Here is a 24,491-nt window from a genome sequence, read left to right as displayed (position 1 = left end):
CCTGTGGTCTCACATTTCCTTCCCCTTCTCGCGTGCAGGCTCTTTTGTTTCTCACCCTGGGCCCAAAAACCAGGAAGGCTTAGAGCCGGTGCCTTAGCAGGAGGATTATAAGTACAACAGGCGGTGGCGATCTCTCCGTCACAGCGCCAACCTCCGCCGAGCCAGGTATTTCCCAAGCACGTTAACATCCCGCTCGGCTCCGCGCGTTCTCCTCGCAGCCCACATCTCAGAGGAAGCGAAGTTTCGTGCCTCTCCCTGCTATCAGCGCAGGGGGTGGAGGAAAGGCGAGAGCAGGAAGAGGTCAAGGATGCGCGGCAGCTGGCAGGATGTTTGGGAGGGCGCTGAGCATCCCGTTCAGCACCGCCACATCGGGGCGTGGGTACGACGCGGAGGTACCGGCTCTGAACACCGATACCCAGGGCTGCAGCACTGGAAGCGCAAGAAACGTAACTAAATTGAGGGCAGTCCTTCCTATTTTAGGTGCGCAGGGGTTTGGGGGGGGGGGGGGGGGGGAATACAGCACCACAGTTTTTGCCTGGTGGTATTTTTAAACAGAGGAGGAGACCGTGTGTTAAACTGGGGCATTTACAGAGAGCAGCTGCTGCATGCACACACAGACCCCCTCCCCAGGGGCTAATTGCCCACCGCTGCTACCCAGGTATCTGGGACAGCTCCAGGCAGGCTAGCCCATTTAGGAGCCCACGTCTCCCCCCGCTCATTGCGGCACCACGTTGCTCTGCCACCCCCCAACAAGCCCCCACCCTCGAGCTACACTCGAGCTCTAAATTCAGACGCCGCTGCTCCTTCAGAGCCTTCCCCCTGCTCCGCCACCCAACCCACAGCCACGACTGCCCAGAGGGGCGGCACGGCCGCAGGCTGAGGACCAGCCCCGTGCGCCCCAGGAAAGCCCCCGCGCCTCGTGTCACTGAAGCACGGCGCCTTGCCTCGCGGTGCCTGGCGAGGGCTGCTCCTCTGCCCGCTGGGGTACGAGCTGGCACCACAGCAAGGTCCACAATTATTCCCACAGGATCCGTCCCCGCTGCCTCACCACGAGCAGCGGAGCAGCCCGCATCCTTCACCATTTCTTCCCAGCTACGGGAAGGCACCGGCTGATTTGCCCCGGCTTCGGACCTGGGAAGTTGCAACTAAATCACCCTCCGCGGTTTGCAGACAAAAGACTGGGATGCGAGCATAAAAATGACCTCTCCAAGGTCACACAGGGACTCAGCAGCAGAGACGTGACCAGAGCTTGGTCGTGATGGCTCAGAGGCTGCGGGGCTGCACTGACTGCCCAGGAGAGGGACAGGGCAGGGAAATGCTGTCAGATGGCAGGATCACTGGGGACATCTCCTCCAGACCCGAGCTTCCACCCAGTGGGGACATTTCACTTCTGCTCCACGGGCAGTTGTTACACAGGCAATCCTCCCGATGCTAGCAGCACAGGTAGGGAAAAGGTCCAAATTACACAGTCCAGCATCTGCTGCAATGAGACCAGAGTTCCTTCAACCTCTTCTCCATCCCCAGGCGACTTCTGAGCTTGGATCCTATCCCCCGGCTTCCCCTCGCAGGCCCACATGGTGCCCGCACAGGTTCCCGAGACAGTTACAGGCCGCTTCAAAGCGGCAGAGAAGGGGGCGAGGTCTGCTAGGAAAAAGCAGCAAAGCAAGAAACCCAAACCCCGGAGATTAGCATGGCCAATTACGTCCCTCCTGAGATCTCGCTCGCTTCCTGCTCCCCTCCCTCCTTACCTGCCGAGCAGGCTCGGGGAGGGTCCGGCTCGCAGCCACCCAGCTCTTCCCCACCCTGCCCCGCTGCCAGGCCCGGGCAGCCACCCCCAGCGCCTCCTAACAACGCGCGGCTGTCGTAATAAGAAGGCTCCTCACCCCCGTGCAAAGGGAAGCTGAAGCTGGAGATGGGTGGAAGATCCAACCCAGATAAAAGGTCTTGCTCACCAATGTCGGTCAGGCCCGAAGACACCTCAAAGGTCAGTTCAAGAAAAAGATGCAAGGAAAAAAAAATGCGGAAGCATTCATCAGCTCCCAAATCCTTTCTTTGCAAGGGTTAGACCAGACTGTTAGACCCTCTGGTTTTCCGATCTCCATCCAGAGCAGAGGCTCGGTTCCTTCTCTCACAGGTGGGCCACTACCTGGGGACACCCCAGCTGTCTGCGCTAAGAGGCTGACAAGCTGCAGGCAGCGTGAGCTCTGGCATTGATTTCCCACAAACACCTGAAATGGGTTTTCAGTGCAGAAATGACTGTGGCCTTGCTGGAGCTCACCTGGGGTGCCCCAGCTACCTTCGTGTGCTTAGAAACAGACGAGGAACTCCTGCCTCACTGAGCTGCAAGGGGAACACCCCCTGAAAAAGTCCCCTACTGCAAAATGAGAGCATTGTTATCTGACAGAGCTCCCTAGCTTTAGATTCACACCACGCACCCCGCTGAATTAGGACCTTTTGCTGATCGTAAGCCTCTTCCTGACCGCAGGGGAGAGGAGCCGACTGATGCCGTGACGGCACGTACCCGAGCACAGCCACCGGTGGGACCGGCACCGTGCCTGGCCAAAGCACCTTTCGGGGACCTGCTCGAAAGAGGGGCCCAGGTCTCCTCGCCAGGCGTCAGCGATGCCAGAGGGGTTTGGCGGAATGTGCCTGGTCAGCCTGACCACAGAAAACGAGCGCTCTCCAAACAAACAGTCCTGCGAACCCAACGCTCACATATGCGCAGACACACAGAAAATAACTGTAAGGTCACGGCTGTTTTTTCTCCCATCCACTTATCAGTGCTTGTACTGGAGAGAACAAACACTGATGTTCTCCGCCATTAACCCCTTCTCCCCTCTCCCCAAATGGGTGAGCAGCACGGCGCTGCTCCAACCGCCAGCCCCAACCCCTCCATCCAGGCATCAGACGACGAGCCGCGGAGAAAGCACGCCGCACCTTCAAAGAAGGAGCAAGAGAAAAGTCCGATTACCGTTCCCATCAAGCAGGTGGTGAGCCAGCTCTCTGCCTCTCGGCCCTTAATCACCTGTAAGCCTGAAGTGACGCTGCTGGAAGCCTCCAGCCCTCCAGGAGGTCAGCCCAGACGGAGCCTACACCAGCCTGGGTCCGGCATAGCCAGAGTCACCCTCCCCAAATGATTCGTGAAGTTACTGGACATTGAACAAGCAGTAAAATTTTAGGCATGACCTGGCAAAATTAACGTGCTTGGAGAGACTCTTGTTGAACTACAGGAGCCATTTTGGTGCAGCCCAGAGGCCAGCTGGATCCCACCCTATGGAAACTGGTGGGGGACAGGGTTTCCCTATGACAGGCTTATCGCGTACTGCTCTGCTACCCGCTTTTCTGCGTGCACATAAGGGCAGGCACTCTAACACACAACAGCGAAGTTTTGCCTAAGGACAGCGTGATAAGCGGTGAGCAAGGCAGATCCTTCTCCCTGCAGGAGAGGAGAACCTCTCCACCACCCCATTGGGCAAACAGCAGCCAGAAATTCATCCCCCAACAGCCCCAGTATCAGAGGTATGCCCGTGACACCAGGCAGCGATGCCATAAATCCCCATGAAAACCCCAGGACTGAAATCCAAGGCTCTCTCACCTCCGTGCTGCAGGTAGAGGGTCAAGCGAGGGGTCTATAGGATGCAGGAGGCAGCACAGTAAAGACAACAATTAAAATCCTTAACTAAATTTGAAAGCCTTAGGCTCACAGCCTATTTGAGACATTCCCCGCTCCGGTCCAGGCTACCTGGTTGGTTTTAATCAAACTCAGAGCTTTTCTGATCACCCTCCACCTTCGTCCTTCTCTGCTGTTAATTAGCTTAACTCAGATGTCAACTCCAAGTGAAGTACTCGAGTTGGCTGCCTGTAATCTGGTATGTCTCTTCCAAATCTTCTTCCAAGTTGTACTTACAGGTTTAATTCTACGCTTTAAAGATGAGGGTCGCTTGCATCAAATTCCTCCCTGCTCAGAGTGCAAACGTCACATCCAGCATTCTCTGATTTGAAGAAAACAAAAACCCACCACCGTCACCACCAGAAAACCAGCAGTACAACAGTTCCCTTGGGATTGGGAAGCCGAAAAGGTATCAGTCCCCTTTCTGCTCAGCTCAGTGCAAGACCCTCTGCAGTGGATTTCCGCACACTCAGATGCATTAGATCGTATTAGGTACTCCCCCGAGCTTTCAAGGTTTAGCAGGGAATTGGAAACTGAAATTTAACGCGATTACAGCCAGGAAAGTCTCATGCTTTGTCATCCGAGCACATGGCGGAGCCACCTCTGTGATTCGCTTCCTGTCTTACGGGGTGGGATCTCGAGCACAAACACCCTATCGTCTCTCTTCCAGTCAGAGTAAAACCTCCTAGCAACATTTTTAGGATTCATTTTTCCACATTTCAGTGCCTGCTGCTATGGCCACATCATTTCTCTGTGTTAGCGTGTACCGGTATCATTCCTCACACTTACTTCTTTGCTCTGTTTTCCCTTTGTGGCCGCCTGTAGGCACACAGACACAGCGAAGTACCTCGGCCACCCCTTTAAATCTCTTCCTGTGCTAGACGAGACCAAGGGCATTGCCATCTACAGGCACGCAGGAATTTGATATCAGGGGCTTTATTTTCAGGAGGCTTCTCCGGTGGGTTCAGGGGGGTTGACAGAAGCAGACATTGCTCCTGCACTGTGCTGACTGTGCAAATATCCAGAAGGGCTCCAGCAAAGGTAGAAAATCATTGTAATGAGAATCTCAACTGTCCTGCAGGAATAAATTCAGCGCTTCTTTTGCAACATTTCATCCAAAAAAAATGGAAGATCTGACCTTGAAGAATCCGAAGAAACTAATTTCCTGTAGTATAAAGCGAGTGTTGGCTTATCAAACGTTAAATCTTACTTAATTATAAATTCTATTTCATTTGTTCGCCAGCCTCTGTCATCTGTAAGTGTGCACACTGGACAGTTTGGTAACTGACATTTGGTACATCAATAATCACTCATTTACTCCCTAACCAGGCGCTTCCAAAGGCACAGTTAGGAGGGGGAGGAAGCAGGGCGAATTTAGCGTGAAGGCTGAAAAGATGTTGCAAATCATCCAGTTAGAGGTATTTAACACCGTACCCACCATCCGGCAGCACCTCTGAGTTACGGGGCAGGTATGACGCCCCCCCCAAACCTCTCCGGTCGACCTCCCCACGCACCTTCCTCTCCCTTTCCCACCACCAGAAGCCTCCCCTTTCCTCATTTTTGCGCCTTTTCCAATCCGATACTCGTTTCCCCGCATACTTCAGTCAGGAAAAACTCACCTCTTTTCTCAGCGTTTCGGACCGATTCCTATCTCCCGAATCTAGCCCTGACCCCCCCCCCCACCCCAGCCCCGTTCTCTCCACTTATCACCCGACAGGCGAGTGGGGGGGGTGGGAAAAACAAACCCAAAGGGTGTTGGGAAAGGAGGAGGAGAAGCGAGCCGTCCCCGTGCCCTGCCGCCCGCCGCCAGAGGGGCTGCTGCTGCTCCTGCTGCTCCCCGCCATGCAGCCATGCCCTGCAGACTGCAGAGTCACTCTGCGGGAGCGCCGCACGCACCGCCGCTCGCCTGGAACAACGCGCTCAGCACCGTGCTGGAGACAGCGGTGCCGCTTCCTCCACGCCCCCCACCCTGCAGCGACCCTCGGGGCTGGGCCCCCACAGCCGCCAAGGCTGGGGACGGGCTCAGGTCCGCGGATCCGGATCGGCACCGAGCACGTGTGCGCCGAGCCCTCTCGCCGCGCGTTTCCGCCCTCCCTGCCCAGCTTTCCTATCGCTGCTGAAGTCCGGCTGGCGCGGCGAGGATGTGAGCGATGTCGGCAAGCTCCGTCTGAGCCCCCCCCGGTTCTTCCGGGTGCCCCAAGGACCTCCCCGGCTAGTGCTGTCGCTGCCACCAAGGGCTCTCTCTGCACCAAAAAAAAAAAAAAAAAAGGAAAACAAATGCTGTGGAGCACCAGAGATGCTTCTCCTCCACGACCGCCCTCCTAGGGCAGGGACTCTGCTCCTGGGCCTCGCTAGAGGCCGGGGACACTCTGACGAGAGGGTCGAGGATGGAGAAAGGCGGCGGTGAGACCGCCAGGTCCCAGCCCAGCTCCGCCTGCCGCAGCAGCAGGCTGCGGAGCTGCCTCCAGGGGTGCCAGCAAGGAGGCGAGCTCGCTGCCTGGGAACGCGGCACCCAGAGCAGGCTGAGCCGCACGGATACACCTCGGTCACAGCCCCGCCACCTCAGTCAGGGCTCGGCCATCTCCGAAACAAACGGCGGCTTCCAGCTGACCCAGGGCTGCCATGGTCACCTCCCACACACCGTCAGCACCAGGCTATCTGCAGCTGAGATCTCCGCCAGGTCCTTCCGACTTGTGACCATGGAAAGAAACAGGATGACTCAGAACACAACGCCAAAAAACATCACAACCGCCGGGAAGCGCTGCCTGCCACGTGTTCCCGTCCGGCACCGCAACGCAGAAAGTGTCGAGGCAAGCGGCTGCTCCTAAGTGAGCTTTGCCCCAGAAGGACGCTGAAGGTAAACCACTGTTAATGCAGGTATTAGTCCGGCCAACTCACGGCCCTTCCTCCCTCTCCGTGCGAGTCCCAGCGGAATATGCTCGAGCACGCGGAGCGTTAACGCTGCACGAAGAGCTCTTGACCCTAGCACAATCCACAGCAAGCTCCACACCTGAGCTGGGCCGGGCAGCCGCTGGGGATGGCTTCTGCAGTTCCATCACCAGCCCGCTGTCATCCTGGGTTTGGCAGAGCCACCACGTGCCCCGCGCCGATTTGCTCGGAAAAGGCAACACACCCTGCCCCCAGGAGCCCCCCAGGCCTGTTGTACAAACACATGCCCCGACAGAGGAAGGTCAGGCAGGAGGGCTTTCTGGGAACCCGCGGTTACAGGATGCGCCTATGTTTGGAAACATGTTGACACCGTACTTGGCCACGGTTCCCACAACCCTTCCCAAAAAAACGTACGTCTTGTGCAGCCTTAAAACTGCCATCCAACCCATTCTGTTCCGAACGCCTCGTGCCAGTTTGCACTCGCTGCTGCAGCACCCCCCTGTGCGCCCGCGCCTCCCTCCGGCCAACCCAGACCGATCCCGACCTGGGACTCTTCCCACAAAGAACTCCGATAATCGATTTATTCAAGGGCAAATTCAGTTCCCATTTGTTCTGGTCACCAATTATTGTTGCCTAAATACACAAACCGCTGCGTTAAGTTCTTGCAACACTGCAGGAACTTCTTAGAAGCCTTTCTTTACCTCTCCTCTTACCTGAAGCCACGCAGCTCGATCACTTGCTACTAGAGGTTCACATTAGCCACTTCTATTTCAGCGCACGGAGAAAAATTTCCCAACCCCACCTGCAGATCACTGACGAGGTTCCAGAACCTACAGAACGAGTCTGGGACCGAAGCACTGGCTTGAGTGAAGACAGAGGCAAAAGCAGAGCTGGCCACGCTGGAGGGCACACGGATTCAAGCCACCGGTAGTACATCAGTTCAGGCTTCGGCGCCAGAACGACCAGATAAATAACATTTCAAAGGCCATAACGTAAACGTGCCTCATGGCTGGGAACGAACAAAGCTCACCGCTCCCAACCAGACTGGGAGAGCAGAGCAAAAAGCCCTCCCAGCTCTGCCACCAGTTACCTATGAGACCTACAGCGAGCGAGGCACCTGCACCTCGGTTTACCTGGCTGCCGAGCTGGGAGCAGGGCTCCTCCGAGAGCTGCGTGGTCACAAAGGACACCGCAATCCTCCGGCAGCATGCAAGCATATTTACGTTTTCATTAAGGTGATTATATTTTTAACGCTTGCTGTTTGTAGCTGTAGTAACTGTAAGGATTAAAATATCTAATCTGGTGTAGAGAGCACAGCTTTCTCCTAAAACGCCCGTTCCTGATTCAGCCAAACGAGCGCTACCACTGAGGTGGGATCGGAGATTCCTTACGGAGTAGTTTCAAGCATGCAAGGAGAAACCTAACTCTATCCAAGTCGGCATTTGGCATTCCCCTGAGGACAATTTCACACTATTTGAGCATTGTGAAAGGATCAGGTGTCATAATTTGGAAGCCAGAGCAGAGCACCGCAGCCCAGCGCCCCGATTCCCAGCCCTTTTTGCACCCGATTCGCCCTTCCTCCGTCCAGCCCCACGATCCCAGATGCGATCCCAGCGCAACCCCCCGTGGTATCACAGGCAATAAAACGCCTGAAGGAAGAGTTGTGGGGGTGAAAGGTACGGCTGGTGAGGATCACCCGGCGATACCTCGTGGCTGGCAGTCGGGAACCAGAGGTCCAGGTGGAAAAAAAGCACCAAATCCCAGCAACCGCGGCCCATGAGTCAGCTCTCCAGCAGCCGCACCGCGCTCCCCAGCCTTCCCGAAACAAACAGTGCACAACAGGGCAAAGGTCCAGCACAAAGCTGAAGGGCAAAGGCATGCGGGGGAGGGAAAGCACCAACCTTCCTTCACGTTTTGGGAGCAGGGAGTTCCAGCTGCCCTCGTGCTCCCCACCGAAACGGGAAGCGTTACTCAAAAGCGAGTTGTGGGATCGGAACAAAACCGTATGGCAGAGAGGAAACTTGGGGCGACGGGGGGAGGACTCCTGCTGCGATAGCAGCTCTGTTGCAACCAACAGCCAGAAGAGCTCCACAATTACGTGCCACGACAGAGCAAGAATTGCCCAACACTTTGGAAATAGGTGTGTGCAGCTCTACCCTGCTGGATACCCAGGCAGGCAGATGTGCGTGTCTGTTCCGAATGTGAAGAAACGCCAGGGGTAAAACAAGCTTCCCATACAGCTTATCTCCTGTACTGGAGGCTGGTTTCAAGGAAAGCCCTTTGGGGACTTAGTCAGCGAGTGGTGAGAAGCTCCCGAATTGTTCTTTCCCTGCCTTCTCCTCGGTACCAGCCATAAACCACCAGGCGCTCTCTGAAGTCGATTCACCTCCGGTGCCTGCTGCTAGGACCTAAGGTGTGCCTTCTGCAAGGCGCTGCTTATCCTCCCCCTGCATCTGCCAAACGGCAGGCAACAAACTCTCTTCAAGAAACTAGAGCACCTCCTGCACCTCCGCTGGGAGACACCGGGTGCTGCTTTCTCACGGCAGAGCGTCTGCAGCCAGGAGGAAAAACGGCAGAAAAGTTAGCGCAGACAAAGCTCGCGGTGCCAGCCATTAAAGCCTGGGTGTTCTTACTTCCAAGACGTAAACGGCTTTAAAAATTAAGAAGTGCCAAGTGCCTTGATGCAACGTTTCTTGAAAGAAATCCAGAAGGTTTTCAAAACGGGGTGCTGTTAACACCTGCCTGCACCAATGCTTGCGTCATCACCAGCGCTGGTGCTGGGCACAACGGAGGAGTACAAAATGTTCCAGAAGGTCGAGCCGTCTCAACTGCAAGCCACGCTTCTCCTCCTCTATAGGAGAATTTGGAGAAAATATTTCAAATCTGGTTTATAGCCAAAAGCACAAAGCTGTTTTTGTCAGAAAGGGCTTCCTTCGCTGCTGCGCACACACTCCCTACCGTCATGCCTTCGCACGTCAGGCTCCGGCTGCGCTGCTTTACGTGATAAGAAGGGAACGTACAGCAACTCGCCCGCAGCCAGCGGACGGTCACACAGCCCTCGCTACCTGAGCGTCGGAGAGCAAAAACGAGGTGTCGTCACCAGCCTTGTCAGCGTCCCTCACGAGCAGTACGTCCTAACTCAAGCCTTGCCACTCTGGACACGTTCCTGCGTTACTCCACGGCTCCAAGGACCCCCCTTCCCACCCGAAACGCACGCCGACAAAGGCGGTGCGCACCTCGCCGAGCGCCAGGGAGCTTTTCTGGTGCGCCTCTCCGCCAGCGCCCGAGCCCCCGCTTCCAGCATCAGCGGTATCGCTGTTGTCTAACCCGCTCCTAATGGTTGCTCCGCTGAACGCCACGCTGCCGTGCTTTCGGGAGGAGGGGCTAAGCAGCGAGGAGAGGCTTTGCTTCGGCAGTCCACCTCCCTGAGCAAGCAGGAACGTTTAACTCCAACTTCCCACCGCAGACCTCGCTGCCAGCCCTCGGCGTACCCCACGACCGCTGCGGCAGGTACGCGAGCCATCCAACCCTGAAGATAAAGCCTAATCCACCAAATCCAGACAGCTCCCCAGCATCAGCCCCCGCCGTGCATCCAACCTCCCCAGGTGGCAATCAGCTGCAGGAAGTCAAGCGCCTCAAAAACCTGCACAGTCCCGCGGATTTGCCAAGCTCTTCCACATCTGTGTTCAAACACGGGCAGCAAAAACTCACGACGACCTTGAACGTGGCTGTTTTATCTGTGCCAGAGCTCAGCCCCTTCACTTTTATAAGCACTACTTCCAACACAGATCAGGTGAACACCTCAAGGAGCATGTCTCGTCCATTAAATCTGCTCTACAGGCCTATGATTAATACAATCCTTATAAAAAAAAATTAGGGCTTTCAAAGCCTGTAAAACAAGTCATAGAGGGATCTCTGCATCTTTACAGAGCTGACCTGATACTCGCTGGCTCCTAGGTCTCCTCGCTACCCCTGGCAGGATCAGGGCTGGCAACATTTAGGATCTCAGCACACAAGCACTGCGCTGGGAGCGCAGCTTGATTGCAACCCCTGGTTTTCTAGGCTATGCTTAAAAACTAAGAACATTTAGTAATTCCCTTCCACAATTTACGAGCACCCAACCCGTTTCAAGCGTACGGAGAAGCCACTTTTCTTGGGTGATCTCCTTCCTGGAGGTCACTGCAAGACCACAGCTCACCTCACCAGCACGCCCCCCGCACAAACTCACGTCCGAGCCTCTTTCTGCAAACATCTGCTGTCAGAAACCCTCTGCCCAAAGCAGCGCAGACACGGCAGGGGCCCCCAAACTCTCCAAGAGGGCACTCGGGCAAAGGGCCGCTACACGACCCTGCCTCTCGTGGGAGTGAGCCGGCCGTGTTCGCCTGACACGTTTTCTCTGCTAACGAAGCAGGCGGCCGAAGAAACAATGCCCCGAGTGCGGGAGAGCCGAGCGGCAGCGTCTGGGGCACCGCACGAACCAGGCGCTGCCGCCAAGCGTCGCAAAACCAATTCCATTATTTGAACACCTCTGGGAATAGCGGGACAATCGGGCCAGGCCCTACAAAAGCCCATGCACTGCGGGATTAGCCCCTCACCCTACCGCAACAAAAATCGTCCGGGGCACCGCAAAGCCACCGCGTGTGTCGCCCGGCGCTGGTTTGGGCCCTAAAGTCCTGACCTCCGAAGGGCCTGCAACCGCCTGCACGGGCTTTGGAGGTACGCTCTTGTATTCCTGCACCTTTGGGTTGATTTCCAGGGAGCGTGGCGGGGCCCGGCTCCCACACAAAGGAGCGATGCGGCCAGCTGCGTGTCACGGCGCACCAGGCCGCCGCGGACGGCGACGCACGGCGCCAAACCCCGCGGGCGCGGACGTTTATACCTGGCGCACCGAACTTCTCCTCCTCGCCACCATTACGCCGACAGCTTTCCAGGTGGGAAGGAGCCGAGCCGAGCCTCGCCGTGCGCCTTTCCGAGATCAATACCTCCCGATGAATCAGCGCGCCAAGCCTCGCGCGCCGCTCTTGCAAAAACACCCCCAGCGCGTCGGGCGGCGAGGAGCCTGATGTCACATCTGGCAGCAGCGGGGCCGCGGAGGTAGGCCCAGGAAAATGAAAAGTGAAAACTTCAGCCTCGCCTCGCCCCCCCCCACCCCCCCCCGAGCAGCGATTTCACCAGGGGCGAACGACGAAGGCGGCGGCGGCGGCGACGCCCGTGGAGGAAAATGGAGTTCTGCAAATCCCGGCCCCGCGTCAGGGCCGTGCTGCCCAGGGCTCGGGGAGCCGAGGGGAGGCCGCGGAGGGAGGGGAGGCTCCGGGGGGGGGGTCCTGCTGGTGGCCGGGGGGCCGCGCCCGGACCCCCACAATACCGGGAGGGGAAGGATGGGGGGGGGGATAGAAAGGGAGGAGGGGGCGGCGGGTGGGCAGAGAAAGGAGCCGCGCACGTGGGGAGGGCCGGGCGGGGAGCCCCCCCCCCCCCGGGGGTGTGCGGGCAGAGGGGGGTGAGGGTGAGGAGGAGGAAGAGGAGGAGGAGGAGGAGGAGGCCGCGCTCCCGGGGCAATCACATGCTCGCCGCCAGCCGGGGAAGCAACCACGTTGCCTGCGCGGCGGCGGAATGCTGGGAAGGGGAGGCCGCCGCCGCGTGCCCGGCCCCGGCCCCGCCGAGCACCCCCAAAATCCACCCCCCCGCGCCCTCCCCGACCCCCCCCCTTCCCCCCTGAGCCCCCGACCTCCCCCCCCACCACCACCACCTCTGCCCCTTGCCTCCGCCGCCCCCTTCTCCCCCGGAGGCCGCGGCGGGGCCAGCCCCACGCTGCGCCGCATGGCGCGGCCGGCCGGGGCGCGGTCGGCGCTGCAACTCCCCCCCCCCCCCCGCCCCAAACCTCCCCCCCCCAAAAAAAAAAAAAAACCCAAACCCCCTCCCCTCCCCGGCTGCCCCTACCTGGAGGCGACTGCCCGTTGACCGCCAGCGCGGCGGCGTTCTTCGTCCAGGGGTTCACCTTGGGCGGGGGGGCCTCGATGAACTCCCGGCGCCCCCCCGCAACGCCCACGCCGCCTCCGCCGCCGGCCTCGCCGCCCTCCTCGGGCTCGGCGCCCCGCAGCAGGCTCTCCTTCTCCTGGTTGTTGCTCTCCTCCTTCTGCTGCTTGGCGCTGGGCGGCCGCGGAGCCGCGGGGCCGCCGTCGGGGCCCATGGGCTGCTGCTGCTGGGGCTGCTGCTGCTGCTGCTCGCCCTTCTCCCGGCCGCCGTCCTGCGGCGGCTTCAGCACCAGGGCGCGCTCCTCGGCGGGCAGCAGCGGGGCGCCGGGCAGCAGCGCCTCCACCTGCGTCGCCATCTGCGCGCCCCCGCGGGGGGAACTCCCCTGAACGCGCCCCCGAGCGCCCCCGCTGCTGCTGCCGCTGCCGCTGTTACCCGGTGCCCCCCCCCACCCTCCCTCCCTTCGGCCCCCCCCCCTCCCGGCCGGCCGCAGCAATATGGAGACGCGCGGGGACCACGCGACTGCCGCGGGGGCGCGCACCGCGCCGCCCCGGCCCGCCCCGGCCCGGCCTCCGCGTGCCCGAGAGCGTGCGCGCGCCCGGCCGGCGGCTAAAGGGAAAGGGAGGGGAGGGGCGGGGCGGGGAGAGGGGCGGGGCGCGCCCCCGCGGGCCGGCCGGCCGGCCGGCCGCGCGCACGTGCCTGATGCAACGGCCGGGCGCGGGAGGGGGGCGCTTAAAGGGGCCGGGGGGGGGGGGGCGCTGAGGGGAGAAGGGGGGCGTTGAGGGGGGGGGAGGCAGGGCCCTGAAGGTCTCTGTGGGGCACCGCGGTGGTGTGCGGGGCTGGGGGAGGCGGGGGGGGGTCGCCCACCGTGGGTTGAGGAGGGGGTGCCAGGGGGGATGCCCGATCCTAAAATGGGGGCTGCTGGTGGTGAGCTGCCCCGCAGTGAGGGTGTTGGGAGGGGGGGTTGAGGAGGAAGGCTGAAGAGGGGGCGATGGGATGGGGGTTCATGGCTGAAGCAAGAAGAGGGGTCGCTAGGATGGGGCTCCGCGCCTCTCATCACAAGAGGGGTCACTGGGATGGGGCTCCACGCCTGACACCACAAGAGGGGTCGCTAGGATGGGGCTCCACGCCTCACATCACAAGAGGGGTCTCTGGGATGGGGCTCCACGCCTCACATCACAAGGGGGGTCACTAGGATGGGGCTCCACGCCCGACACCACAAGAGGAGTCACTAGGATGGGGCTCCACGCCTGACACCACAAGAGGGGTCGCTAGGATGGGGCTCCACGCCTCACATCACAAGAGGGGTCTCTGGGATGGGGCTCCACGCCCGACACCACAAGAGGGGCGCGCTCCTGGCTGTACCCCACACGGTGACGCAGGGCCGGGCATCGGATGAGAGCGGGTTGTGTGGACTTCAGGGGGAGGTTACAGACCAGAGGTCCGTGAGGACAGCGTGTGGCCCAGGAGGGTTAAATGTGACCATGAGAAAGACCGGTTGGTGAAGGTAACCGGGAGAGAGTGGCTTGGTCCTTGTCATAGGCTGACTGCGCCACGTCAAAGCACATGAAAAAGGCGAGTGTGAGCCTCAAGTGCATCAGAAGCTCTTTATCCCATTACAGCCGGCACTGATGAACCTTCCTCTGGAGCAGTGTGTGTAATTGTGGTTATCCACATTCAAGGATGATGAAATGGAGTAAGGACTACAAAGATGATTGGGGAATGCAATGTGTTTCATGGAAGGAGATTAAAGGACTAGCTTTTGTACCCAGCAAAACCTGCACACTTTCATTTGAGGAGGTTAAAATACCTGATTAATCTCTCGCTGACGGAATGTTGCTCGGTCGTGATTGTCTCTAATGTCCTCAGTCCTCGTCCCTTAATACTTAGAGCAAGCCAGGCAGAGAGTCCAAATCCTGCCTGTACGTACACACAAATTACACACACACAAAAGGCAAGGCGTAATGTCAAACTTGCACTGCTGTTGTTATCATGTAGCAAGACTTGATTCACAGTGGCTCTCGGTGACGCTTTGGTTCATAATAAGCCTTGCACCAGCCAACACTCTCCAACAAAGAACACGTACTCCACTTGTACCCAGAGATGCTCATCCAGAAAACCTGGCTTCAATATAGCTCCAGTGAGGCATCTGTGCAGACCCCTCAGGAAAACTGACAGCATGACAAGGCTCTGTGAACGTAGCTTCCAGCTGATGGTGTGTGGAGAAGGATGAAAAGCTGATTTCACAGCTTAACTATTAGAAGGAAAGGAGAGGGGAGAGGCAAATGTAGCTTAGCATCTCGTTCGGGAGGGCGACAGAATCAAAGGTCTGACAGACCCCCAGAGGGAGGAGTCTCTGGCTCTCAGAGAGTCTCTGCTGAGACTATTTTGGCCTCCTGTGTCCCTTGATACCCAGCCCCAGGTACATGACCTTATTCCCTAGTTCTTCCCTCAGCCAGCAGAGTTCACGTTTCCAGCCCTGAAACCAGAATGGAGCCTGAGGAAACTTCCATTCCCACCCAGGCTTTAAAAAAGGTTTTTCTCTCTCAGGATCCTCCTGGCTACCCTCAAGTTAGAGAGCACACTTGTGTGACACAGCGTCACCATGTACCACAGCCTCAGGGATCACCAGCATGTGCCATGGCCCCAAATACCATGTAAGAATCTGTCCAGTACAATTGCAAAAGGAAATTTGTGTAAGTCGATTGTAACTCTAGAAGAGGTGGCTGCTGGCCTTGCTGCCAGGCTGAATATCCAGAGCGGATGTTGTCATATCTCAGTTGCAACAACCAGGCCACGTCCTATACTCCTGATAGTCCCGTCCCATGTTTCCCAGGGGGTCTCTACTCTCTCATAAGCTTAGCTCAGGGACTACACATCTCCTGGCCATTTGGGCCAGCCTCCCCTCTGGCCAGGCTCACTCATTTGCCCTCTGCAAGGAGTGGGTCCTCCGGCGGTGAGCACAACCCGTTGCCGGTTGAGGAGCAATGTTGCTGGCTGCACTGGGGGGACATGCAGCCTGGTGGGGTCCCTTTCCCCTTCCCCCAGCCGGGGTGCAGCGTTACTGCGCTCAGGCCCCTTGCGACGTGCAGTGCCAGCCTCAGCTGGGCAGCAGATGACAGCCTGGGCTGACCAGCTCTGCCTGCCACGTGGGCAGGAAGCGGCCCGCAGTGGGCGAGAGCCAAAGTGGCTCAAGGGCTGCAAGGCAGGAGCGAGTCGAGTGAGTCTCGTGCTCCACGCTCACTCCGCGGTCAGCCAGACCAAACCCTGTCATAGTTTTAAATGTTAAAATATAAATTAATGGGCGAGAGGGAAGAAAGGGAAGTGTCCGCGCAAGCAGCCGAGCCTACGTACAACCTTTATGCACCAGCCAAGAGGACAAATCGCCTCGCTGCCCTTGGTGGCCACCTCTCAGACACCGATGCCTTATGTCAAGGGAAGCTCCTGCCCAGTTCTGCAAGTGAGCTGTGCCCTGTGCGTGCAGACTTGAGTCAGTCTAAACAGACTGGCAATGTCTAGCAATCTCCAGGCACCACAGTCCTCCCTCAGTGTCCTCACCTATGCCAGGCCCATCTCCCCTTACTCTGCCCAGCAGGCAGCATTTACTGTGTCGGTAGCTGGAATTTTCTCTCCCCAGGCTCCAGGGACGTGCTGAGAAGCAGCCAAGAAGTCGCTGCATTTCTGCGGCACTGGGAACGAATCCAGCTCTGCTTTCCCCAAATTCGACGAAAGCACCAAGCCGTCATCCACAAGCCTGCCTCTCCAGCTAATCCTTCACCCCGGCCGTGTCCCCGTGCCTGCCTGACCTCGCTGAGTGGCTGCGGGGCTGCCTCCCAGCCCTGTGCTTCTTGCCTCAGTGCACCACTGCAGCCAGCCGCCGAGCAGCCTCCGAGGAAGCAGTCTCCGGGGAAACTCCTCTGCCGGCATCAGCAGACGCAGAGCTGAGATTTGGGCAGAAGCTCCCAACCTCCCTTGATCTGAGTACAACAGCTTACTTATTTCTCCCTGAGTGAAGCATGGCCTGCATATTTATCACAGACACCTCGGCTGCTTTGACACCGGCCTGTAGATATAAAGATGCTTTGATGGTGGCCGTTAACTTCTCGGAGCACTTCTAAGTCTCACCTGACCCTGAATATCCCCAGCTTTGTATCTGCCAGGCTGACGACCTCGCCTGGGGCAGTGATCCTCACTTTGGGAATAGCTTTAATTCAGTGGCAGCACTTAGGCCTCCTGCTAAGGGTGTGTGCATGGGGAAGGCTCAAAGCAGCCGTGACTGATGTACCCCTTAGCTACACCATCCCATTCCTGCCAGCTGATGTTATAGCTCAGCCCCCTTCTGCATATTCCAATTGCCTGATTTTATCTATATTCATACAAGTACCATGTGTGGTTTTGACCCGAGTTGAGCAGTTTGAGCTGTTCCCCTTCAGCCCCATGCATTTTCCCCCCAGCCCTCACAAAACCCACAGCAAGTTGCTAAGAGGCCAACAGGGTGGCTGATGTTTTAAACCGAGCTCCTGATGCACTGAACCGTTCAGCTGATGTACTTCAAACAACCTTTATGTTAACAGTTTTTGAACTGCCTGGTATTTAAGATGATATCAACACCCCTGAGCTATTAGTGGCCAAACCAGGAGTGTGTTTCTCCTGAAAGAGATGTGTTTGTATATAACTCACATTAAAAAACAACAACAACAACAAAGAAACATCTCTTCCACCCTCGTTCCCTCCTCAGCAACATGAAAACCAGATCTGAGCGCAGCTAGACATCACGGGGCGTAAAACGACAGCAGCTGCGTTAGCGAGTAGCAGAGCCTGACAGGCGCTGGAGACGGAGGTTCAACGTGAAGTGAGTTTTACGGGGTTTTGCTTTAGCTGTAATCTGCTCCTCAGTGCCCGTGAGCAGCTGCAGCACACTGGGTGTGCTCTTGATCACATCCTTTTCCCCTCCATCCCAAAGCTGTGCCAACCTTGCAGGTCATTTGGACCAGGAGCACACTTTTGAAGTGAATCTCGTGGCCATTCCCCAGCACCTTCGCCCCACTTGCTCGCTACCAGCGAACGGTGATCACTCTGACACCTGATGAGGCCACCAGATGCAAGCCCATGCTTTAAACATGAACACCAGAACATTAAGGATCGGGCACCTTAAAGCTTTCAAAAAGAGAAAGGGGATTTTGCCAAGAAAAACCCAAACTTCCTATCCTGAGTCATATGCTTTGAATTATTTACGTAGTTGTTGCCGCTCCGTGAATTCTGCCAGGCAGGGACGCTGTGCGGGACGACACACTCAAGGTTATGCAAATTCTTCTCCAGCAGTCCTTCGCATTGCTGCCCTCTGACTCGTTCAGCTGTCCCAGATATTTGCCATATCTCTTATGCTCCCCTGAGACTTGCAAATTCAGCATGATCGATCAAATCGCAGGGCTACCTTTGACATCCACAGAGGAAAGATTTTCCGAAGGACACCCAGATCTTATTTGTGAAAGGAAAAGCTCGCGCTGTGGCGTGCTGGTGCGGAGCCGTTCCCAGGTCTCTGTGGCACCAGTGACGGTGCTGAGACCTAGATGGGAATTTTCTCTTTCGGACAACCTGACGGCTCGCCATTGAAAAGCACCAAGCTTACCCTAAGGATTCTCATCAGGAAAGTCTAAAGGAACTGTTTCAGTTCTGGTTCCCTCCCGCACAGGGAGGAAAGCCCAAACGCTGGTGCTGGTTTGGAGCCCAGCAGTGACTGGGGCTGAGGTCAGGCTGCCGCCAGCCCGCGTCACCCGGCGGTGGCAGGTGCCTCCCAGCCCCAGCAGACACGAATTAGTGGCACACTGTAGCCTTCACAAAGAATTTGAGTATTTTAAAAGGAAACACCCCAAACCTTTTATTCTGCTATTTAATCAGAATATGCTGAGTGCTCCCGGACAGTCCCGTAGTCCCTTTATATCTGCAGCCAGGTAGAAGACACTCCCTGGCTCTGAGATAAACGTGCCTGTACCCTTCTAGCAAAACATACGAGCGATCAGCAGGAAGACAGAGCACATCCGCACTGATAGGTAATTTTCAACCCGCGTAATAAAATGGCAGACACTAACGAGTTCCATTACATTCCCATTACAGAGTGCTTTCGCTTAGCAGGACTCCGCAGCCCGGAGGCTCGGGCTCAGCAGCCTGACCTCGCAGACCAGCCTGGCAGCACCGCGCTGCTCGGGCCCCGTGCCCCACCACTGGGATAGAGACCAGCTTGTGTCTGCTCCGCCGAGCCCCTCTTCAGCTCATGCGCATCTCCTGTCCTCTGGAAAACGGTGTGGCAAACAGGTTTGTGTCGACAATGCTCTGCGTGTCTTTTCCTGGTGTTAAAAAGTGACATTTAAAGGAGAGTAAATATCCCAGAATTAACCATCTGAAGGCTGCTCGGCAGTTTTTGCATGTTTTTAATAAATAGATTGAGTGGGAAAAATATATTTAATGGTAGGTGACTGCTTTCATCATCACAACTTTTTGCTCCAAAAGTCAGAGTTCTTGTGGGACTCTCCTAAAGCCAATAAATAACTTTGTCTACTCAAGAAAAATTGTGAAAACACTCCCCCTCCCTTGTTATTGATGATATTGGCTGCAGAAAGCCATACCTCCTCTAGACGAGAATTTCCCACCTTGTATACTTTGCTGCGGATATATCAGCCTGAGGCTGCTTAACTTATCCCCTAAGTAATTTCTGTTTCCAGGTGCTTTGGAAAACACAGCCGAAGCTGACCACTGAGGCTGATATTTTCTGAAATGGATATTTACCTGCCAAGGACACTGCTTCCTCCTCCCCCTGCACCTCCTCCGCACTCACAAATTTCAGCAAAAATCTTTCAGACGCTTTTACAAACGGAGATGAGGTATAAAAGTTTTAGCATCATTTTTCAGAATGCCTTAAGGTCTCTGTTCCTCAGATGAGACATCCAGCGTCCCCTCCCAGGACGTGCCATTCCCACCGAGAAACAAAGCAGGCTGGAAATGGGCTGCGAGTCCCAGGAGCCCATGGTTCTCCTGCCAGGAGCACCTTGTGCTAGAGCTGGCTGGGGACGTGCATCTTGCTGCATCGTGCCTAACGTGCAGGGAGACACCAGCCAGCAGCTGGTCCGCGGAGCTCAATTAATTCAAGTGGCGGCAGCTTGCGCAGGTGCCCTAAAAGCTCCCAAAGACTCAAGGTGAGAATCGATAAGATTTACGAGTGGGATTCCCGGGATATTTTTCTCTAAGCACCTAAGGATAATTAACAGCCAAAAGGCTCAGAGTCAACCACCAGTGTTATGAAGTACTAAATCAGGGGCAGCTCCCAGCAGCTTCATTCTCTCCCTTTGCAGGTTGCAGGTTCGCAACAAACCCATCAGCAGCGCATGGCCGCAGATTCTCTCTTTTCCCATGGGAGTCCTGCTGCTTTCAGACGCTGGTAGCTATTTAAATATTGTTTTACCCCTCTGCAGTCAAAGCAAAGCCCTGGGCCTTGCCATTCAAATCTTACCCTGAACCACAACATAATTACATTGCTGCCGGGTGTTGCTCTGGCAGGCAGCGTGCTGGGAGCTGTGCGCTGCTCCAGTGCGTACGGACCCGACCTGTGCCATTCTCTCTCTTTGACAGCTAGGGAACTGGGAAACAGAGAGGTGGAAAGTTAAAATTCTCCCATTATTTATGTGCGAGTTCAGACTTCTGGGCCCAGGATTTCAAGGACGCCAGGCATCCTTCCACAGCGCTTTCGTTTCCACTTCTGCAGCCACATCGACTCCAGCAGCAGGCGCAAACACCCGGCGTTCACGCAGCCCGGGCTCTGATGGGCATCCCAGGAATGGGGCAGGAAATCCAACTGAAAGCCAGTCTCGAATGTGGGGCTGAGCCACCTGCTCTCACGGAGCAGTGCAGAAGTCCGGCGCTCCCGCATGGTGCTCAGCTCTCCTCTCACGGCCCACAGCAGAGGTTTCTGCACTGAGCTCATCCTCCCCAGCACACTGCATCTTGGTAGGCTGGCATGGGGACAGTGCTCCATCGAGCGGGGACAGTGCTTGTTGTGTTGGGACGGTGCCCAGCAGCTGGCACTGCTGTCCTGTGGCACCCCGGTGCACCGTGGTGTTGGGGGGGCACGGATCCGAGCATCCCCTCCTCTCTGGCTTTGCAGAGAGCCAGGCTCTCTGCAGCCCAGCCTCGCCAGCTTTGCATTTGCTTTCTCCGCTATTCTGCTGATGCGAAGGAAAGCTCAGCCTGCCGGCTGGCGAGCTGAGCCACCTCCACCTCCGTGCTGAAGGCCCACGGAGCGAGAGCTGCTAACGGGGAGCAAAGCAAGGCACGAGCAGCACACGCAGGTCCTGCCCCCACCCGCCTCTTCCCGGTGCCACCAAGTTGAGCTGGGGACAGTCCCCTTCGCCGGCACGCGGGCACGGCCACCGAGCCTGCCGCAGCCGCCCGATAACACCCCGTCAGCAGCTGATCAGCGAGTCAGGGGTAAAAGGGTTTCAGCAAAGTGCAGTGCCAGCACCCAGCCTCGGTTCCCATTGTACGAGCGCAGGCCGTGGGACGGAGAGGGGGATTAAGAGATCTGTGTCAACAGCGGGCCCGTGTATACAAACAGGACAGCTACGAGGGCTCACGCTCATGCTCTGTCCCCAGGGAGGTCACTGGGGACGGGAACGAGCTGTGGCCGGCTGAGTGCAAAGTGAGACGGGGCTGGGCGACGGGAAACCTGCCGTTCCTCTGCTCCCCAGCCTGCAGGGACGTGGGTTGCGGGTGTAAAATGGTGCTGCAGGGCCCAGGGGGCTGTAGGGGATGCCCTGGCTGTGCAGGGGGTCTCAGGAGGGCTGGAGAACCCAACCTGGTCCTGACGATGGGAGAAAGGGATTGCTTGGTCAGTGGCTTACGGATGTCACTGCTGCCAGCCCTAAGTGGTGGCTCCTCAGGAGCTGCAAAGGCATGAACTGGAGCATTTCTACTTAACCTCTGAATATAGCATGGCTCCAGGGGACAAGCGAGACTATGGGATGCTCGTGGACGTGCTCTTGCAAAGCACCCGGGAGGCTCCTTCACCCACTGCCCATGGAGAGCCAGCACAGGCACAGGGAAGGGACCACAGACCCAGGCCGAGAGGCTCCATTTTGCGACTTCATTCTGGCTCTTGCCTCTGCTACCCCTGCACCTCCAAACGAGCTCCGGTTCTTGGCAGCCAAGCAAGCTACAAGGGAAGAAGACACCCACCGCAGGGACTGGAGATGTTCCCAGCACCAAGGAGCTGATCTTGGGCATGGGACTGGTGCTGTCCTCTGTTACCTGCTCTGTAAAATGGGTTCATCCCACTGACCTCTGTGTAAGCACTGGGAATGCTGAACGGGCTGGGTAAAATAGTTCTGCTTTAGAGGAGGGAATATTCTGCCGCGAATTAAGATATATTCCTATATATAAATTACACACATATTATGTACACACAGGATGCAACATGATGTACATTGGATCTGTGTCCAACGAAGGACACACAGAAAAACACAAGATCTTTCTCACCTGAATTTGCTTGGTTCCCACCACAATCCTAGCTCAGATATGAACAATATGAACTCAGATATAAACAATCTATTGAAAACTCTTCCTGCTGTTCTCTTCTTCAGAGAACAGTAGCTAGAGAAGTTCTTATTTTTTGTATCTTGAGTACATCGATGGGCTGGGTGTAGAAGCTGTGTTTTGGGAAGGAGGATCAGAAAACCAAACCAAACACAGGGCAACTGGATTAATTTCAACCTCTCCTGGCCCCAGAACCTCCCAGGAAAGATTTCCTGAGCACATCACGGTGACAAATGAGGGCACAGAAGAGGTAGGCAGCGACACTTCCCACTGGAGTCTGCTTCAACCTCTTCTCCCTGCCAGAAAGGCAGGAAATGAACTAAAGCAGCTCCTCGGCTCTCCCTGCTCACAGCCTCCAGCAGCACCGTCGGAGAAGCATCTCTCGTCTTCCAGCGATGGCATCTCTCCTCTTCCAGGTGGTGGCACCTCTCCTCTTCCAGGTGATGGGGGCTACAGGGCTGCGAGCCACTTCTGGATGCCACCTCGCCGCGTGGCACTTTGTGGATCAGTGCTGCTCACACGGTAGCACCAGCCAAAGATTTTTCCTGCTGTTTGGATTCAGAAGAGCAGAATTCGCAGGTGGATTTTGTTATGTGTTGCTTGCCAGCTTTTGTGGTGATCTGAGAGCTTTTCATCATCCGGCGTGAGTGACGGCGCTGGCTTGTAAGAGCCCAACCTCCTGCCAGGGTGTTTGTTAGACTTTGAAGTTAAATCATGAGCAAAATGAATGCAACGTGAGGCTGTGTGCAGTCTGAGCCAAGATTTCTTGCCAGTGTTTCAGTCTGTTAGATTTTCATGCTTCTTAGCTAACCCCCTTTGTTCCCAAACCTTTTTTCATCTGACAGCAAGCAGGGCCAGAGCTTCAGAGTGGAGACACAGGGAGCCAGACAGTGGCACACTCACCCTCTTCACAGAGAGACACCTTTTCTCTCCTCTCCTACCTCTGAAATAAAACAAACAGACAACAAACAGGGGGAAAAGCCCATATTTCCCTTCTCCACCCCTGCAAGCTGCTGCTCCTGCTGCAGAATCTTCTCTCTGTTCAGCACGGCCAGCTCGAGCTCGCCACAGTCCCACCCCAGGGCAATGCCGAGGTCTCTCCAGATTTTCAGAAACCTTCTGCAGGAATTTATGGCCCCAAACCAAACTTACCCCAGAGGTCTGCAGGGCAGCGGAGACTTCTTTACACTCGAGAAGGCTTTTCTTGAGCTTGTTCCCAGTCCACAGGCTTATCTTATTATTTTGTAATTCCTCTCCTAAAGATGCAAAACTGAAGCCTGTGCCAAACCAAAACATCCCCGCAGTTTATCTGAGCGTGGAGGCACACGTGAAGGCAGCTGGAGCGCGGAGCAGGACGGCAGCCAGGGCCTGCGGAGCAGCAGGGGCTGCTTGCAGCTGGCGCGACGTGAGGGAAAGCCAAAAGCCACGCTGGGACCACACCACGGCGGCAGCCTGGGAGCCGCCGGTTGTGCTGCTGCACGGGATGGTGGGGACGAGCAGAGCCCCAAACCTCCGTTTTCTCACCCCGGTGGTGCTGAGGCTGCTTCGCCCGCTGTGCTCCCTCGGGGAGGCACGAGCCGTCCCGCAGCACTGCAATTCCTGTGCCAGTGCTGGCCATTTCTATGGGTACTGCCTTAGCTGTTAATTAAATAATGTACATTAGCGAGCCTCATTAAGGCGCCTCCTGCCTTTCTGTGCACGGTGACAACACTCTGCGGTTACCGATGATGTTGGTGGAGGCTGGGGCGTCGAGCTGCTGGTGCTCCTGCTGACCACGGGGCACCCAGGCACACCTGATCGACCTTCAGACAAACACAGAGAAAAACTTCCCACAGCTTCCAGCAGCTGTTCCACATCCCCCTCCCCACGCTCTCTGGGTGGACAGGGGGACCAAACGCTTCCACATTGCCCCTTTTCCAAGCAGGGGATCTGCTGAGTGATGCAGGCGCCCCAGCTGCTCTTTGGGGACCGCCTGGGATGTCACCCACCTCGCCCAACGCAGTGCAAGGTGTTTCCAAGCACCAGAAAAACTCCCAAAGAAACTGCAGTGAGGTCGAGTGCTCACATTTAAATGTTTTTGTTTGTTTTTTTTTTTTAACCCTTTTCATCTCACTTGGGAGGTCTTTCTGCCCCAGGAGCAGCTGCTGGCCTCCAGGGGGTCGCAGCACCAGCAGGGAGCAATCAGGATCCGTCCTTGCCTGCAGGAGCCAGGTCCCCAGGCAGTGGGAAATGGCACCTTCCCTTGGGCAGAGGCCAGGGCCCCCGTCCTGCTCGGTGTTGCTTTCCAGATAGGCGGGCTGCAAATAGCGCAGTTCACGTGAAGAGGGGAGATAGCGCAGCCGGGGTCCGAGCACGGGGCTCTCGGCAGCGGAGGCGGCGG

The 24,491-nt window shown here is 56.9% G+C and overlaps 2 protein-coding genes across 4 annotated transcripts in view; one reads left to right on the top strand and one right to left on the bottom strand.

Moving 5' to 3' along the window:
• Window positions 1-12,969, bottom strand: part of LARP1 (La ribonucleoprotein 1, translational regulator) — a 45,257-nt gene extending 32,288 nt beyond the window's left edge. Inside the window, exon 1 of one of the 3 annotated variants that reach the window (XM_040573660.1) lies at window positions 12,497-12,969. In XM_040573660.1, the coding sequence (XP_040429594.1) occupies window positions 12,497-12,887 (391 nt within the window). In that variant the 5' untranslated portion in view covers window positions 12,888-12,969. Of the gene's footprint in view, window positions 1-11,438; window positions 11,779-12,496 lie in introns of those variants that run through there. The other 2 variants (XM_040573662.1, XM_040573663.1) reach the window with 2 other exon arrangements.
• On the top strand, window positions 65-11,440 carry LOC121077977. Its single transcript, XM_040573669.1, has 2 exons — window positions 65-165; window positions 1,028-11,440. The coding sequence occupies exon 2, from the start codon at window positions 5,142-5,144 to the stop codon at window positions 6,075-6,077; it is 936 nt and encodes a 311-aa protein (XP_040429603.1). The 5' UTR covers window positions 65-165; window positions 1,028-5,141; the 3' UTR covers window positions 6,078-11,440.
• Window positions 12,970-24,491: the final 11,522 nt, after the last annotated feature.

Source organism: Cygnus olor, chromosome 14 (assembly GCF_009769625.2).
Source record: "Cygnus olor isolate bCygOlo1 chromosome 14, bCygOlo1.pri.v2, whole genome shotgun sequence".
Classification (NCBI taxonomy): domain Eukaryota; kingdom Metazoa; phylum Chordata; class Aves; order Anseriformes; family Anatidae; genus Cygnus; species Cygnus olor.
The sequence above is the reverse complement of the archived record's forward strand: the minus strand, read 5'-3'. Positions and strand labels throughout refer to the sequence as shown.